The sequence below is a fragment of the Erpetoichthys calabaricus genome, chromosome 8 (genome assembly GCF_900747795.2).
Source record: "Erpetoichthys calabaricus chromosome 8, fErpCal1.3, whole genome shotgun sequence".
Taxonomy (NCBI): Eukaryota; Metazoa; Chordata; class Cladistia; order Polypteriformes; family Polypteridae; genus Erpetoichthys; species Erpetoichthys calabaricus.
In genome coordinates, this window is record NC_041401.2 from 84,456,340 (window position 1) to 84,475,078 (window position 18,739).

General features: G+C 36.1%; 1 protein-coding gene across 2 annotated transcripts in view; it reads right to left on the reverse strand.

Moving 5' to 3' along the window:
* The window catches only part of LOC114655781 (carbohydrate-responsive element-binding protein), an 87,055-nt gene that overhangs the window by 23,645 nt on the left and 44,671 nt on the right, over positions 1 to 18,739 (reverse strand). For both annotated transcript variants that reach the window (XM_028807007.2, XM_051930815.1), the window contains 3 exons: positions 8,280 to 8,428; positions 5,164 to 5,770; positions 4,077 to 4,150 (listed from right to left, as the gene is read on the reverse strand). In XM_028807007.2, coding sequence (XP_028662840.1) covers positions 4,077 to 4,150; positions 5,164 to 5,770; positions 8,280 to 8,428 — 830 coding nt within the window. The remainder of the gene's footprint in view (positions 1 to 4,076; positions 4,151 to 5,163; positions 5,771 to 8,279; positions 8,429 to 18,739) is intronic.

Sequence of the window (18,739 nt, forward strand, 5' to 3'; positions counted from 1 at the left end):
TAAGTGAATTACTATGAAAAAACAGAACTGCAGTCATAGAACTTATACTTACTGAGACCTACATATCCCTATGTTACTTATTATTATTACTATTTATCAAACATTTGAAAACCATTAAGGTTTTAGGATACCTACAGTATTACAGTCTAATACACTTCTTTGTGACTTATTCCATGTACAGTACATACAGTTCTTAGAGTGAAGAAAAATTTATGACATTATTATGAGTTACCCTTAAGCTGCCTTAATCTGTACTACTGTGACTAATTCATTTTAATGTAGTATCTAGTGTTGATCAGCAAATTTCGTCAAAGTGTTATTCACAGGAAATATACTGTGTTTGCATTTGTCCTTGTTCGCCAAACTATTAACTAATATTTTGGCTGGTTTAGGAGAACTTTTTTGGCGTCCCATAATGCTTTGCTTGGCCAGCGCAACATCCCCTAGAGCTATAACAGCCAACATTGGATAGGACCGATCACCCCCCTTGGGTATATAATGTTGATCATTTGCATTACAGACTATTTACAAAGCTTGTGCATCTCTCACTCAGGCCTTTCTTCTTTGATCTCACAGAAGCACGGTCACACAGTGGTTGGCACTATTAAGAGCACACAGTCATGCTCACAGTTAGTATCATAAGTCTACTGGCTGACACACTGCAGATCTGAACACTGGGAGAAAGACTCATGCAGATATAAACAGAACATGAAGACATCATGGAAACCAAAGGTGCTAAAGCAGCTGATGAACTACTAAAGCATCAGTATTAATACCAATGATTTACATTTTCCATAAAAACAAATGCTATAAAATGTAAAGCCATAAAAGCACATTAATACTGTGTATAGTAGGTGAACTCAATTTAAGAAGCTTAACAGATAAGTAAATAATGCAAGTTCTCAAATTTTATTTTTACGAAACATACACAGCATAAATAGTGAGTCATCTCTGCTTGTCACTAATGTGCAGGTCGATCTTCGAGTTCCACATCAATATAATATGCATGTAATTATGCATGCATAATTAGCCATGTGAATATAAGAAACAAACTTTGAAGGAGCCTGATGACCCCCAACCATTTCCAAACACAGGAGACTCTATGAAATAATAATAATAATAACGAAAGATTTATTACTATTTACAATACATTATTTTTTGATAGAGGCAAAAGTGCAAAGCATCAGCACAGTCAGTTTGGAGAGCCTTTAGCGTGACTTCAAAAAGTAGAACAAACCAGCGGCTTCAATCATGATACGCCACTTTGAATTTTCTGCCTTTAACTCTTTTAAGGCTGTTTTTTTTTCCTTTTCTCCCACGGTTGAATATTTTTCCAAAAAAGTCAGCTTTCTGAAAAGCACACAAAGCAGTAGTTTCTCACAAAAATCAACATAAAATGTCTGTTGCTGCGAGCATTGCCCTGTGTGTTACCGCAGCAGCAGCAGTGCAGGGGTGGCGGGGGAGGCGAGCTGCTGCCTGGGTGTTTTCTGAAAAGCACACAAAGCAATAGTGTCTCACGTAAATCAACATAAAATGACCTACTGACTTTTAACTACGATTTCAACATTTCTGCTTTGTTTTGGTGAAATATACATTTGCATTTCTCTGATCTCACTGAGGCACAGAGGTGCAGGGGTTGGCACTTTTGCCGTACTGCTCAGGTCATCGTTTTGGCCACAATAATCAGTCCAGTATAGTTGGCCGACATTTCCCTATCCTTCAGGGACACTTTAAAAATGACTACACCATTATAATCCAGTCAGCTCTAGGTTAATTTAGTCAGTCCCCATTGACTTCAATGTATTTTGCTGGTGTTCGGCGATATTCACAAACACTTCCATGATTTCTCCAAATGAGGTGAAGTGAACAACACTGAGTTTGCTCATCACTAGTAGCACCTAGTTTCAACTTATTCATATCCTCCATTGATTTTAACACTTCTATAATTTTACCTTTTATTAATTTAAGTTAATTAAGTTAAGTTTAAGTTAAATAATTAAACTTTTTCAATCTTCTAAGATAGCTCAAATAATACTGTATTTGTTATACGTTGACATGTTTTATTCATTGTTTAATATTATAGATTTAGCTATATTTAAATTCATTCTGATAGTTTTGGAGTTATAGGAATCTATATCTAATGCATATCTAACAGTTTTTTTAAATATTGCTTGGATAAGTTTTTGTAAATTATTCTGGGTCATTGCCGCCATTTGGTGTGTTATGTTTGTCACCATTTCCTATTACCCATCATTAGGGTGCCTTGCCATATTGTTAGAGGTGGGATTTAAGGTCAGTCATTTGATGTGTTTCCCAATCATAGATTGTGGATAATAAACCTGTTTTTTAACTAAACACTTGCTAAACTCTTCGATGTTGTATGTTTGGCTTTTGACACAGGCTTTGATATCTTAACTTTGATTTTTTCTTCTCTCTATTGTTATGATAAAATACATTTTTGATATGTTTTTGAACCAGCCATTCATTTATGATGACATCTCTTTTCCCAGTTCTACTCTTTGTTACTGCTACCTTCCATTGCAAATCAGTATTGAAATAAACATAATCACTCTTCACACTTCCATTCCGTAGGTATATCCTAGCTATGCACTGATTTCCAAAAATGTCTCCATAAGGTTTCATATCATATATTGGTTAAGCAGTTAATAGTAAATGTTATGTGATTCTAATTATATATCAGATTTTAGCCTTTTAAATCATTCTTGTACTATTTCTGGTAATGTTGGTAATGTTTCCTATAGGTAGAATGTGATTTTCAAATTCTTCAAAGATGAAAAACTAAGAAAAACAAATTTATAATATATGCTATTTCTTTTTTTAGCGTAATTCCTTTCTTTCTTTCTTTCTTTCTTTCTTTCTTTCTTTCTTTCTTTCTTTCTTTCTTACAGTTTGCCTACTATGTTAATGCTAAAACAATAATTGGAACTCATTAGTCCAACTTTTGAATTTTCTGGGATATTTTTGAACTGTTTTTATAAGATATCTAATTTCTTTTTTAACCGTTGGCTCTCTTGTGCTCATGAGCATTAGAGTTAATCGCCATAAAAATGTAATTATATGGCAAAGTGCTCTCATAGGTAGTATGTCACTGAATAGTGCTTTGTTTTTTTGTTTCTTTTCATTTTACCCTGCTCTGTGTTTATCTTACTTTTTATTTTTCAATATGTGTATGTGGATGTGTGACAGAACTGATATGTGAACAGGCCACCTACAAACACTATAAACTTAAAAAAAATACTGTTTTGCTCAGTCTGCTGTTTTGACCTAGCACAAAGTCATAGTATGTTATCAACAAACAGACTAATTTTCTTCCATCCATCCATCCATTTTCCAACCCGCTGAATCCGAACACAGGGTCACGGGGGTCTGCTGGAGCCAATCCCAGCTAACACAGGGCACAAGGCAGGAACCAATCCCAGGCAGGGTGCCAACCCACCGCAGGACACACACAAACACACCCACACACACTAGGGCCAATTTAGAATCGCCAATCCACCTAACCAGCATGTCTTTGGACTGTGGGAGGAAACCGGAGCGCCCGGAGGAAACCCACGCAGACACGGGGAGAACATGCAAACTCCACGCAGGGAGGACCCGGGAAGCGAACCCGGGTCCCCAGGTCTCCCAACTGCGAGGCAGCAGCACTACCCACTGCGCCACCGTGCCGCCCTAATTTTCTTCCTAGAAAATTAAAAAATAAGACTATAAACAACTGACTGCTGTAGAGCATAGAAAGAAGCAGTGTATCCAGAAATAAATGAAGAAAAGTAAAATTAAGGAAAACATATTCTGCCTTTACTCTTTACCCTCTTTTTCTGTTTGAACATGTGTGACTCTTATGCCACTCTTGGTGCCATTATAACTCACACTTCCTGATTTTGAATTCTAATTTTGTGTTAAACAGCAATTTTTTTATAGAGTTCTTGCACAATTTGGGAAGGGGTGTTTGAAAGGCCATTACAGAAGGGATGACCATTATTTCAGATGCACACAGGATGTTTTATTTCCTCTATTGAGCAAATGTGACCACATTTAAAATAAATATAAATGCTCACTGGTGATTTTGGAAATGCTGCCAAGTGGGCTTTAACCTCAGAAAATGAAGCATCTGGATTTGTCGCTGATTTACCTATAAGAGAAAGAAAAGTGACTATTAAATAAAGTCCAGCCAAACAGCAGCAACTGTAAATGTGCTGTTATGGTGAAATGCTAAACTCACCTCTGAAGAGGGAAACAATAGAATATTGCTTTAGATTATAATAATTCTAAACTCCCATTAAACTCTCTTATAACTCCATGCACAGTCTATAGGCAGTTGGGATAGTTAGACCTTACTCCTGTATATCAATGACAATGAGGCTGCTTCATAAAAGTGATGTGTAAGGACCCTCTTGTCAAACTTCATGTTTTATAAAACCTTACAATAGCTTATAAAACTGCTTCCTTTCTGGAGGAACAATGCTTAGGACAGCTCTCTGGTTAACTAGCTGTAGTGTAAAGTTTGTAGTTTGGGCACTGCCAATGTAGACACAGCACATTCTCTCAGTGTTTTCTTGAGCATATCTAAAAGAAGTGAGGTTTAGCTTAACTGGAGGCTGTAAGTTGGTGTGGTGTAAGTGAGTGTCTGTCTGGGCAGAAATCTCCTCCAATAAGCTGACATCTTATCAAGGTATGTTCTTTTCAGTCCTATAATGGAGAAGAATGAGACTGGATAATGAAAATATGTGTGTGTGGATGGAGGCTCTAATATCGTGCTTGCTAGGAACACTCAAATAAACATTTATCAGGGGATCTAATTCTGATAAATTAAAATTTGAATAGTGTTTTTAATGTTTTCCCCTCATAAATAATTACTTAGCTAGAGCTAACAGCTAGCTGGCTGTTAAGTGTTCACATTTTAAACTACTACTGGCTTACTGTGTGATCCTGACCAGGTCATGCTACCAGCTAGTACTCCAGAAGATGCATTATATAATAATTGACCCAAATGAGACAAGTAGGCTGATTTGTATAAAAACACAGGTTAAATAAAATGTGAATTATATGACAAATAATTTTATTGTGATAAGAGAAATTATACTTTTAACATTGAAAATTGGAGAGACAATGTGTCACGTCTACTGAATTAAAGCTATACTGTACCTTCTGAAAGCAGTTTGGCCAAGCAACTGCCCTGTACCATTATGCTTGGAGAGAGTAAATATTCCGACTTGCCAGTTTGGATTGTTTGCTTACACTTGACACTAGACCCTGGACTTCTTCTTTCTGGAACAGAAAATCTACAAGTTCCTTGATTTGAAGGGGTTCCTGCAGATACAGAAGGTTCTGACAAAGACATAGATGAAGGAGTCAGTGGGGGGAATACACCAAAGTTTTGGGAGCTGGAAACCAACTGGTGAGATGTCCAAGGAGTTGGTGTAGAGGTAGTTCCAGTGTAAGTGATGACTGATGAGGTGACACCTGAAGAGCATCTATACTTTGGGTAAAGGTCTGAATAGGACGAAAAGCAGGCATCAACAACATTGGATGTGGATTGCACTGGATCGTTGGCATTCTTGGATGGCTGATGCCCATAGAGTGGGGATTCTGGCAACACTCCCATTGGATGGAAATCATACAAATGCTTGTAATGAGTGGCTGGTTTATATTTAAACTCAGTGTTCACATCTTCCCGTTCATAAGAAATTTCAGGGCTTAGTGGACCTCTGTGGTATTGACTGTGAGACATGCCATCAGTGTTGATATTTTCCTGTCAGAGTGGGATAAAGAAATATAAGTATGCAGAGGAGGTATGCTGAAGATATCACAAATAAGTGCACTGCTCTTGTATTTCCAAAAGATTACCTGAACAGCATTAATATAATACAATAATATAAGATTAAAAAGCCTAACCAAATAGCAAAAATTATTTTTTGAAGAGGAACATTTAAAACAGATCTTAAGTCTACATATTGTTGTCCACATTGTTTAAAATTCTAAACAAACGGAGACATCTTGTATTTCCCGGGCATGTCAGTCCAGAAGGCAGTACCTGTATAATCTAGTCCAGGGGTAGGCAACGTCGGTTCTGGTGAGCCGCAGTATGTGCAGGTTTTTGTTCCAACCCAGTTCCTTAACGAGAACTCAATTATTGCTGATGAAGCACATATTGCTTAAGTGACATTTTGATGCTTCATTTTAGTGGTCTCGCTTGTTAAGGTTCTCCAACCTTAATTGCTTATTTCAATCTTAAACTGCTGCATTCAGTGTTTTAATTGCTCCTTATTAGCAATAAGATGTAAAAGACAAAGCAGCCAGCAGTTCTCCAGCTAGCTTTTTTCCAATTACATCTGTGTGTGTTCATCATGCACTGTTTGATTTAATAAAACACTTAATAGAAAAATGTGACAGACTGAAAATGATCTGTTTTAGGCTTCATATCATTTGGATGATATCTTTGGAAAGGAAAAAAATCTACGATATAAGAGCCTTACATTGCACAGACTAACAAGCCATAAAATTAAATAAGGTCTGAGATTGGCAATGATTGGTTTCTAATTAAGCAATTGGGTTGGAATGAAAACCTGTAGCCACTGCGGCTCACCAGGACCGACGTTGCCTACCCCTGATCTAGTCTATAGCCAAGAATCTGTTTCATTAATCATCCACAAAGCTGTTGTTCTTGAATTCATTACCATGACAGTAAAGATACCTTCTGGACAATTGCCTTCTTTGCCTCAGTAACCATCCATCCCTTTTCTGAATCTAAATCTTACAGTATATTGAGCCTATCCTGGCAACACTGGGATCAACACACTAACCAAGCCTACAATATCATCTGAAGTATCAGAATAAAGCAATCGTGTAGCCTCCCATCAATTAAATACATACATATATGAGTTGATGAGATGTAGGATGAAAACAGAGTGTTTGTAGGAATGTGCAAATTCTACACAAACATAGACTGGGTTGGAAACTGAAACAATCATGTAGAGCCAAAATGAGGCACTGTTGTAAAACTGCCAAGTCATTCAAATTAGATTGAGGTTCATTCTGTATACTACTGTAATAAAAATAAATAATAACATGAGTGTCATAACTTTAGTAATTCTAATTAATATTTATAAATATAACAGTGATCTGTTCTGTCCAGGAAGAGAGAGGGGTAGGGAGAATGCACTGATACAGCTCATTGCCGCACCACCACACGCTGAACCACCTCAGGATCCCAAATTAGGACCCAAGCACAGCAATTGGTGGAACCCTAAAATGCATGGCCACTAAATGTATAAAGTAAGGGTTCTCATTAAAAACAACAGTTATTTTAAAAGTAAAATTAAATATATGCATGTCAAACAACATGTTTGTGTTGTATTTGCCTAATGAAATTTTAATTTCAATATAATTTTGACCTTTGAAACAAAACTTGCACACATCCAGAAAGTAAGATGATGGAAGACAATTGAGTCATAAGATGTCATACCGAGCTCCTCGGACTTGCGGATGCTTGCTAAGGAGCTGGTGGTGGATGTGAGACTATGATGAAAGTGGACTACAGAGGTAAGAATCATAACAGTCGTCAGGCAGGTAGAGAATCAAACTCATGTTTACAGTAAAAATACTATAAAATATTAGGCCGAAAGAAAAATCAGAAACAAAGTTGAGAGCAGCAGCAAGAGTTATAACACAGTAGAATTCAAGTCAGGACTATTAAGTTTGACTCAATGATAAGAGTGCTGTGACAAGGCTTCTAGTCTTCTAAAATACAAAATGTCACTAAAGAACTGTGTAACATGTTTAGTGACCCTTCAAATAAGTGATGTGCCAAGGAAGAAAATACATGCGATAATCATGACTGATGGTGTCACCTGGGGAAAGTAGACTTACTGTATAAAAGAGCATGGATAACTGCTGATTCATTTGGAATCTTTTTGAATTTAAACATATGTTAAAGAGCTTCCAAAAATTACAATTTAGCTTTAAAGATAAAACATGTATTGATTACCCAGAGATTTTGAACACTTTACTTGTTCCCAGCAAAAATCTTAATTCAGTGATCAAAAGTAGAAACAGAATTACATTCAAGTGGGGAAGGAGTTCTGAGTAACATATTTTGAAGTCTATCACTGTTATGAGGTGGTATTCAACATGTCCATAGTTATTGGAAGGGTTAGGTTTAAGTCTAAAGCAGACCAACCTACACCCTCCAAGAAGCATCTTATTTTGCAAAGTATTTCAAAGTTTAACAAGAAGCTTGGTAACAATATGAGTACACCAACCTGCAGGGGACTGTTGCCCATTAGCAAGGAGTCTGTTTGAACTGAAGAAGCTGCAGGACAGAATTCACTGCTGTTAGTGCCTGAATAATAGCAGTATCCAGGAAAAGCAGTCTTGCTGTGTGGTTGGTTTCGATTATTCATAAAGATATCTGCAAAAGAACCACATTATCTTGACAAAAGTATACAACTTGGATTTCTAAAAAGTGTTTCAAATAGCATAAAATAATATGCTTCTCCATGTGGATCACGCATTTAATCTTCTAGAAATTTTAATTCTACTTGTTATGGCTTTTAACAAGCTCAGGCAGCAACATGTAGAAACATTACTCTGTTGGAATACATACAGTATAACCATATATCCATTCTAATATATGCTTCATCCAGGTGTGTGTCACAAAACCTAAGAGTCTATCTTGGCATTATTGTGTGCAAGGAAGGAACCAACCTTGGACTGGGTGCAAATCCACCCAAGAGCATTTTCATACAAACAGCCACACTAGTACCAGGTTTAGAGTTGTAATTCACATTTACATGAAAAAAGAAAATGTAAGTACACAGAGAAAAATGCACACAAACGTGTACAAAACACAAATTCAGTACCAAACGTTATTAGAACAAGACATGAACCCATAACTCTGGGGGTGCCCTACCCTCTGCACTACCATGTCAATTTCGCAAGAACCATACCCTTGCAGTATTTATAAGAGCTGCAATGATCCAGCATGGATACAAGAGTTTACTCAAAAAAAGGTTTAGATCCACAAATATCTAGATTGTTAACATTAAAAGAGACATTTCCATGGATGAATCTCTCATTTTGACAGGTCAGTATTCAGGAATTCATCCAGTGTGTTAACAGTATGAAGCTGAGAAATGTCAGTTTAATGATTCTGTTTCCAAGTGAAACACATTTCATAATTTTGCCTTGGGTTCTAAAATGAAGTTCATTTAAAGTTGCTTTTGGTCTTGGTAAAACTGTTTATATGAGAAATTCTTCCTTAAAAGGAAATGATTTCAAGTCTATATTGGTTCCTGAAACATTGATTCTAAGGTCATTTCCATTTGGAATGCATATTCAGAATTTAAATTTGCTGTTTTACGTGACTTTTTCTGTTGAGATTTAAAGTCAGGAGTAAAAATTTACTGTAAACGTTGGCAGATTTTTTGTTTTGCCCACTATAAACGCCCAATTTAGAAAATGTATTTAGCCTCAAGTGTTTTAATGCTTTTCACAACACTTTAGTGTCCATTATGTGTACAGAACCTGGTTGTGATCCACTTTAGCTTTCTGCAATTTAATTATGTTTGATTAAGTATTACTGTGAATTTATTAAAGAGACAAAGCTAGTGCATGTAGCTATATTTTCTGTATCCACTAACATTAATGCTAATAATTCTCTTTCTCAGGCACAGCCCACTTACTTTGTTTGTTCCTCATGACAATTCAAATATTGACTGCATCATGTTTGGGTATTTGGTCAGCTGTTCCATAATAATATAATATATTACTATCCTAACTCTGATATATTTGTGAGATGAGGCAAGAGATTTATCGTAGCCAAAAACAATCCTCAATGTTAACCAAATATGTATTAAATATCAAAATGCTAAACAAAATTATATTTCTGGAAATTTATTAGTTCAACCCAATATAAAATATGTAGTTAAATTCAAGCACATTTTCTTGGAATCATTGGGCTTATATAAATAGTGTAGTCAAAAAGCCTGCCATTATATCACTTCTGGATCAAACATATGCATGCAATGCTGATAGTGCCCTGTGGTCCATACACAAACCATTGAACAAAATGTGACTACCTTAGTGCAAAATGTAAAGGAGGACTCCTGTTGGGATCTGGTGTCTCTGGCATGATGAAATGAATATGGAGCCTCCTAAACGTATTAAAAAACAGGCCAGGATCTTCACCAGGATCTGGCCTTAACTGCCAGATATCAAGCTGAAGTTATGTGTAATATATGCTTTATTGTTATTTATTGTTATTTTTACTTTCTCGTATATGAAGTATAGAGAAAGAATAGTAATCATGGAAAAATTCGACCTTGAGATTTTGATGAATCTTGACATTTTAGACTACCCTGAGTCTTTACCTGAACACATACTCGATTTTTTTTATTCATGCAGGTGCAGAGTCCGATTTGTTCAACTTTACTTTTATAACAATTGTTCAATATGTTAGTAATTTGATTTGATTTGTTGTTGATGTTTCTTTAACGTACATAATATAAAAATACTGTGGCTTACGTATACTGAGAATATGAGAAAGTTTAGGGGAGACCACTCCCAATTTTTTGTTTGAAAATATTATTTGTCATGTCTTTATGCTATTTCTTTTGATTGTATATGTAATTTTGTAATAATGTACTGTCTCTTTAAATGTAATTATGTTCCTTGGAAGGTTCCTCCTTCCTATTGGACTGTATAATGGGTCTTTGTTTATTAGGATTGCCTTTTAGGCGACTGGCAACTGTTTTGCTTCATTTTGAGGCATTGTGGCATTTTTGATTTTCAAATAAATATTTTCTTTATTTATAAAGACTTAGTGGGTCTCTTCAACCAAAGATTTTTTGTGGTTTCCTTTCTCTGAGAGGCACTTTTGATAGTTATTTTATTTTTTAGGCTTAAATCCCTTTTGGGCCTGCAAACACTGAGGCAGGCCAGTGGAGTTGGATTAAGCCCATTCGTGTTGAGCTTTTTCAGGCAGGTAAATGAGGCCTAGTCTGGTAAGTGAAGCCTTTTGGAGGCCTCACACTCCATCCTTGTTATTGTTCTGACTCCAAATCATGATATTCCTCCAGCCAGCCAACTCTCACTACTATCTGTAGCCTGTGGCCTAGGCAAACCCAAAATGGGAAATTGGCTTTTAAAGATCAAAGATGCAATGAAAGTCTCAAAATATGCCAAAAACATTTTACAAAGGAGAGAGAAATTGTAAAAGTCTGGCTTGTAGGCACAGTCCAAATATAACTTTTAAAAATTAGACTATTAACAAGAACTAGGGAACTTTGCCCCCTGCTCGCTTCGCTTCCAACCCCCCCAGCCTGTGCTATGCGCCAGCCACTTCACGCCTCTGCTGCTCGCATTTGTGGAATTCACGTTCACCAAACAACAAATCTTTTCATTCTCGCGGATACGCCTCTTCATTGGAAGAAACACTACTTTTCCCTGATGGCAACACGAATTAGACGATCTACAAGTCTCCAACTTAAAGTTTAAATCCAAACAATATATTCAATCTCTTTTCACTGTTCCGTTATTTCACTGAGTAATAATTTCCATTTGTTTGCGCTAATGTGATCTTTACTATTATTTTTTTGAGACTTTAGAATTTTAGTACTTCATTATCTCTAAACTGCTCTGCATGTGCATCGCGCCAATGTTTTTGAATTCTTTACAACATTCTACTTTGTCATCTACTCATTGTCTTTTATTTTTGGCTCCAGGCATGGTTAAATCTCTTGGCACAAAGTCTCGTCTCTTGGGACATGAAAATATCTCTCTGAAAAAGTCACGTCTCGTCCCAGGCTAAAAAGCTTCATCTCATCCCAGGATTTTTTTATTATAATAGAGAGATAAGGAAATAGCAAAACTATCAAAACATGCACAAACAGGGCAAAAAGGGTTTGCCTAAAAGGCAATCTAAGGTGAATGATTCACAATACAAAATCCCAAGGCAAACCCAAGAACATTCAAGAAAAATCCAATAAACCAAAAAACTCCAAGAAAAGTAGCACTTACAAATGACTCCTACAATATTCAGTGAACTACTGCTGGATCCTTCTCTCTGACCTCTATATAAAGGCAAACGGAGGACCCAGCGGCTGTTACATCAGGGTGGCCTCGACTTATTGGGTTTCACCCACAAAATATAAGATATGGAAGAACATTTAAAAATACAGTACAACAATGCAAATTAATAAGCAAACCTAAGAGGAGTTAAATAAAAAACATAAGAAATAATTCCAAATTAACCAGAATAATATCAAAATACACTGTAATATAACACCTCCTTGGTGGTGTCTTTAAATTTAGCACTGTGCTGCTCAGTGGTGGGTGAAAATCAACAACCAGTATAATTGTTATGTCAAAGTACTGACAGTTTTTTGAGAGAGAACCTTGAGATAGACGTTTAAATAGGTAAGTGTCAAAAACAGGTTATCACTAACATGAGTGCCAAAGCCAAAACAAGAAACAAAATTCATGGTCAAAAATTCAAGAGCAAAAAGTAAAAATACCAAAGGTATGGTCCATAATATTTTATAACTATTAAATTGAACAGAAATTAAAAAAATAAGTATCACATTCAGTCATCCAAATAAAAATATTAGGTAAAAGTTCAAACTGGAAGTGCAACTGAACAATTTAAAACAAAAAATGCCAGTCATCATTTTAATGTGGGTGATGACATTCAAGCCCCGTTGCTAAACTGGGAAGTTCAGGTTGCACATGCACACACACCCAAGAGTATACAGGACAGTGCAGAACCAACTGAACCAGCTCCTCAGCTAGAAACAGGCTTGCAGCACTCAGCTCAAAGTCAATTTTTACTTCCTACAGGAAGCATTACTTTTCTAGATAAGTCATTACTTTGAGTGTATAATAGAAATACTGAGTGATGGTTTTTACTTATTTTGCATAATACTTGGTGAGGCTGTGATTGACTCTCCCTTACTGCAGAAACACCACTGCCTATACTGTATTTTGTGTTTGTACTCCCCATTTCTAACAATTGTTACATTCTCCTTTATGAAATTTTATTTTTTTTTAGTTTTACGTACTTATTTATATGTAAAATTAAATGATTCATTTATAATATTAAATACTTATCTTAATACATAATTCACCTGCCTCCTCACTCACTCACTCACTCACTCACATCCATCCGAAGCCGAATGCACAGTTGCCTTCTGCGCAGCAGCCCGAAAAACCTTACGAGACTGAAATACAACCCCAACATTGCGGCAGGCAAAAATTCAAAGAGAAAGGCGACTTCAATTAAACCTCTAGAGACCTGAAAGGCGATTTCGACTACAGCTCGAGGCCTAATTATGGATTCTGATTCAATTACGCATTCATCCAATACACCTATATCAGGTTTGTGGTGCTTACACATATTACTATTCCATATTGTACTGGAACATTCATCATTCAATATTATACTATAGGCCTGGAAAATTCATCAACTAACAGTACAAGCCTGTACAGTAATGAGTAAAGCGGACTACAATCATTACAAAACAACTTCTTCGTTACTTATCATTTGTTCTTCATACACTGCTGACACAAACTCATGCCCGTTTCATCTTACGTTGTCGAAACGGGCTCTTTGTCTAGTAATTATATATTTTGCCATTTACAATGATTAATATTCACCCTTGGCCACACAATATTCTTGTTTTTTTATATTTTTATTATGAAGTTTCTTTATCTATGTTTATTATTCTGTCAAACTGTGTTATATGTTGATTTGATTATTGTGCAGCAGCTTGAGTTAACTTTGTTTTTTAAACCTGCTATATGTAAAGATATACTGTATAGTACTTGTTACATTATTCATTGAAGACAAGTAATAGAATACATTTTAAAATGTTTGTTATTTGGTATCTCCTGCCCTATGTGTAACTTTCCTCTGTATCCTCGTGTGTCTCAGTTTCTCTTACCCTGCACCTCCTCTCTCGACCACGTTTCTGTAAAGCCTCCTTCCCATACTCTGTTCTTTTGAGGTACCTTACCTGCCTCCTGTCCACTTTTTGACTACCACAAATGCTAGATGGGCCCCTATTACCCACTGTGAAAAAAATCATGCATTCTTGGAATCACATGTATTCTTTGAAGGCAACACTGGTTGTGCCCCGTTTGTATTTAGCAACCTAACATCACTCACTACATTATTCACTTTAATGAATGCTCCATTTTAACACCTTTCTTGGAAAAAAAATGGTCACAATCAGGAGTTCGCATCCCTAACCTCTTATCATTATCTCTACCATAGAGCCACCAAAGTCAAACAGACCAATCAGGTTGCTCAGGGGGACTGTATGTACACACACACGCACACACACACACACACACACACACACACACACACACACACACACACAGGCAGTAGCATTTTATTATGTAGTAGATTGTTTCTGTAGAGTCTGTATGATATCCTTGAATCTGCATGGCTTTTCTCCCACTTCCCCAAATAAAGGCATGTTAGGTTAATAGCTGAATCTAAAATGGACCCTGTGATGGACTAGTACTCTGTCCAGTGGTGGTCCCTGCTTTGCATCCATTGTTAAAGGGTCAGGCTCTGATTTGCTGTGACACTAAGCTTGCTTTAGAATGTTGTTGTTATTATTATTATTGGTATTATTATTATTAAAAACAGTTGATTTTATGTAAAATATTATCAACCTGTGTAAATAATTTAAATAAAATGCCTGCTGACGCTAGCATAAAACCCCATTGAAAACCTGATTTGATGAAGTGTTACCTTGACCAGTCCAGTAAATTTAGAATTAAACTAATAATTGACCTTTAATGCATCTGTATCCTCTCAGAAAACTAAGCCAGTGAAAATCCCCCCTTTTTTGTTAAATGTCATTTCATGTGCTTCTATTTGCCAAGTCTTGCACCATTCAGTGGCTTGTGGTCAACCACTTCCTTTTTTATCTTTGTCAAAAGCCACCATGAAAGATCAGCCCATATTCTGACCTTCAGATAAAGGGAATCCTACGTTACGATCACGTTACCTTAAATTAGGAGGGGTCAATGTACACAGGAATGGTTTGAACTGATAAGATCTCAATTCTAAAATATGCACATATTAATAAACACTTATTGTGTAGGCAAAATACACCAGCAAAATGTTTTCATTCCTTTCATTCCTAAGCCAATTTATCAAAGGTTAGGAGTAGACAGTGTCAATAGATTCATTAAAAGTCAGTCCCAGTTTTTTTAGTATTTCCTTGAACAGTTTCACAAAATACAACATATACAGACTGGAAGTGATATATTTGACAGCCTATTAGATATGATGACAAAATCTGAAATAGGCCTCTACAGTATCAGAGACAAGCCCCACTGAGTCTGGCAAATGGTTTTTTACCACTGCCAACACCTTTTAAGCTATAAGAGTATATTAAAAAAATGAAATGATGGCTCAGCACAAAAAATTAATTAGAGTGTACCAAGAAAGTAGATGAGGAGAAATTATACAACATTGTAAACGAAAAGTGAGAAGGATGAAAGGTTATCAGCAAAATGATCAAAATGAGTTAAAAACAAATGCAGTATAAACAAGTAATTGCAAATTGACCTGGCCACATAATTATAATCAAGGAACCATTTCTTCACACCAAGGGTTGTGGGAAGGGAGCAAACTGTTTCATTATGTAGCTAAAGCAGAAACCTTTACAACTTTTAAAATATTTCTGCATAACGTGTTGAGCTAACTTAGTGCCAGCAACACACTACACCATTTCAAGCAAGTCAAACTTAATGACTGCAGTTGCTGGACTGTTGCCTTGAGGATGATAACATACATCACTAGGAATTGCTTTCCTCATCCTGACAGCCAATTAATGTGTTGCCTAATAGTGCCTGTGCTTGTACAAATGATTTTTAAGTACAACGAGTTCTGCTGCAATCTCTTCCATTTTTTTCTTCATTTTTCATTCTTTTGTGATACAACAAGCACAAGACTTTCATCAGATATGTTTCTCTTCTGTTTGCACAGTCCAAAACACCAATTTTTCTTCTTTCTTTTAATTAGCATTATATGCATTGTACTTACATGTGAGCACTTGTTGATTGCCAGTTCTCATACACACACATGCCTGCTCCAATGACATAAGACCAAATCAAACTTTTTTCATTTTGTCTGGCCTCAGCACAGATAACTGAGTTACTAGATGTGTCAGTCAACAAGATTAGAAGTCATGGAAGCACACCATGATTGCTACTTACTTGCTAAGATTATGTAAATGAAGTTTGCAACTGAAAAACCATTGGAAAAGCAGCTCCTTTTAGGCCAAAATGGCATAGAAAGAGTGTTGCTTCTGAGGGCTCTTTTGATACAAATGGATTTGTGACTTGGTGCCAGCAGTTACCACAGTGCAAATGTCTGGACAGGGATGGATCATGGTGTGATTTCATGACAAAACAGCTGCTATGTTAACTAGTAATAAACATTTGATGTTATAGGGCAATTTTTTCCCTTTATGTGAACATACTAATGAAAACCCAAATTATGTTTTGTACTGTACTGTATTGAGAACGGATTAAATACTAATTTAATAAAATGGGCATCTTCTACAGTGCCTCTAAAACAGCATAAATAAAAAATCAATAGATGCACTTATGGCTCCTTAATTAATTATCAAATTTTCAATCTTCTCCTTAAGGTTCTTAGAGAGACAGAGTCTAACACAGCGACACAGTATGTGGTGCAAGGCAGGAACCAGTCCTGGATGGAATGCCAGAGTGTTGCAGGGCTATCTCATACATTACACCCACACAGCAGGCCAATTTGCAATCTTGTATCTTTGGGATGTTGTTGAGAACCAGCATACACACAAAAACCCCACACAAAAATGGGGAATCCAGATCAAGAATCAACCCAGGAAACATTTAAATAATTCTTTTTAAAAAATGAAACAACCATAGATATAAAATAGTTTTAATGATTAAATATGCTTTAACCCTTTGCAGTCGTATTTAATTTTCAACGTCACGCTACATTAGTCGTAATTAATTATTGAAAAAACGCCAATAATTACAGCAGTTATTTTTTTCAAGCACGTAGGAATAACACAGGCCACTTTTCTCGACCAGGCGACTGTGCAAATCGGTCAGAAACTTGCAGGGCCACCAGCGGTGGCCTGACGACCTATAGCGCACTTTTTACTAAGGCCAGTTTTCTGGCCTAACGACCGCAAAGGGTTAAGATATTCAAAGTGAAAAACATTTGCCATCATTTAGCCTTTATTTACTGTGGATATTTGTTTGGGTGAAGGTTTAAATTAAACTATACTAAATGTAAAGATACTGACAGCCAATTGGAAGTTTAAAAATGCAGAAATGGGTGGGTGTGTTGGAGGTGGGGTGGCAAGAGAAGAGGAGTCACTGGTTATTGTAACTCAGCAACCTAGGGTGTGTAATAATTCTTCCATAGTCAACCCACTTCTTGTCAAAGTTTGGTATCTGAGTGCTTTTACAGTAAAACAGGGAGTGACTCATTTCAGCACAGTTGTATCACACACGCGTTACCATTAAAAACAGTAGCAAATACGTTCTAGCCCTTAGAGCAATATTTCCTGTTTGTATTCATAATAGATTGCTATGATCCATGTATTTAATTCATCAAACAGGGCAATCCTCAATACTTCTGCATAATTTGTCTTATGTATTCATATTATACAATCAAATGTATTCAAGCTACATTCATTTAGAAGCTTTTGGTGCTAGAGTGAATGCAGTGATCAAAAAAAGTGGAAACACTTTTAGCATGATGCTGGCTAATAATAAATAAAAACAATAAAGTTTATTCTGTATATCTGTGGTAAATCACAGCACAAGTTCTGTATAACATCAGTTCCTGATTTAATTCAATTTGACATTCATCATTTAGTACCAACATGTTATTGCAGATTTCACATCATAAATGAACACCGGTATTGTTATAGTTATATCCAAAACTGAATGTAAAAAACTCAAATCATACTTTGGACAGGATTAAATTAACTTTAATTAAATGCCAATATTAAATTAACTTTTGAAAGTATGTATATGAAAAGAGAGTTCCAATATATAGGATTTATTCTTTTAAGGATTGATTTAACACTGGATATGTTGCTGTGCCTGTTCAGATTTGGACAGTCCCTTGTTCAGAAGTGAACACTTTTGGAAACTTTGCTTCTAGCATTATTGTTGTTCACTTCAGGTAATCTGCAGGATGAAGTGAAGTTGTTCATGTACAGGCAGGCTTCTGTTTAAAAGACTTACTAATCTAGATTCACCTTTAAATCCTACCTGCACGGCTGAGTAAAGCACCTGAAAAACTTCACTAATTAATAAAAATCAGCTTCATAAGCATCTTGCAAAGTGAAAAAATCCACACGAGTAGCACCTGACACACCCTGTTGACTACGAACCACTTAAAGTGACCTTGTTGTGTCATTCCAAACCCCAAAAACTCATGGTCATTAGCAGACAAGGAGGTTGAGTCTATACAGTGGAGGTGTTTTATGGCAGTACAGTAGTTTTGTACTTGGGTCATGTGGAAAGAGGTCTTCTTAATGTGGTAAATAGATCATTAAAATACAAGGATATTTTTAAGCTTTACAGAAAAATGCCTATATTCTTTCACAGAATAAAGTATTTAAAGAATGTTCTTTAGGTTAATTTTTTTTTTTTGAATGTTGTAAAATGTGACTGGCCACAAATACATGGT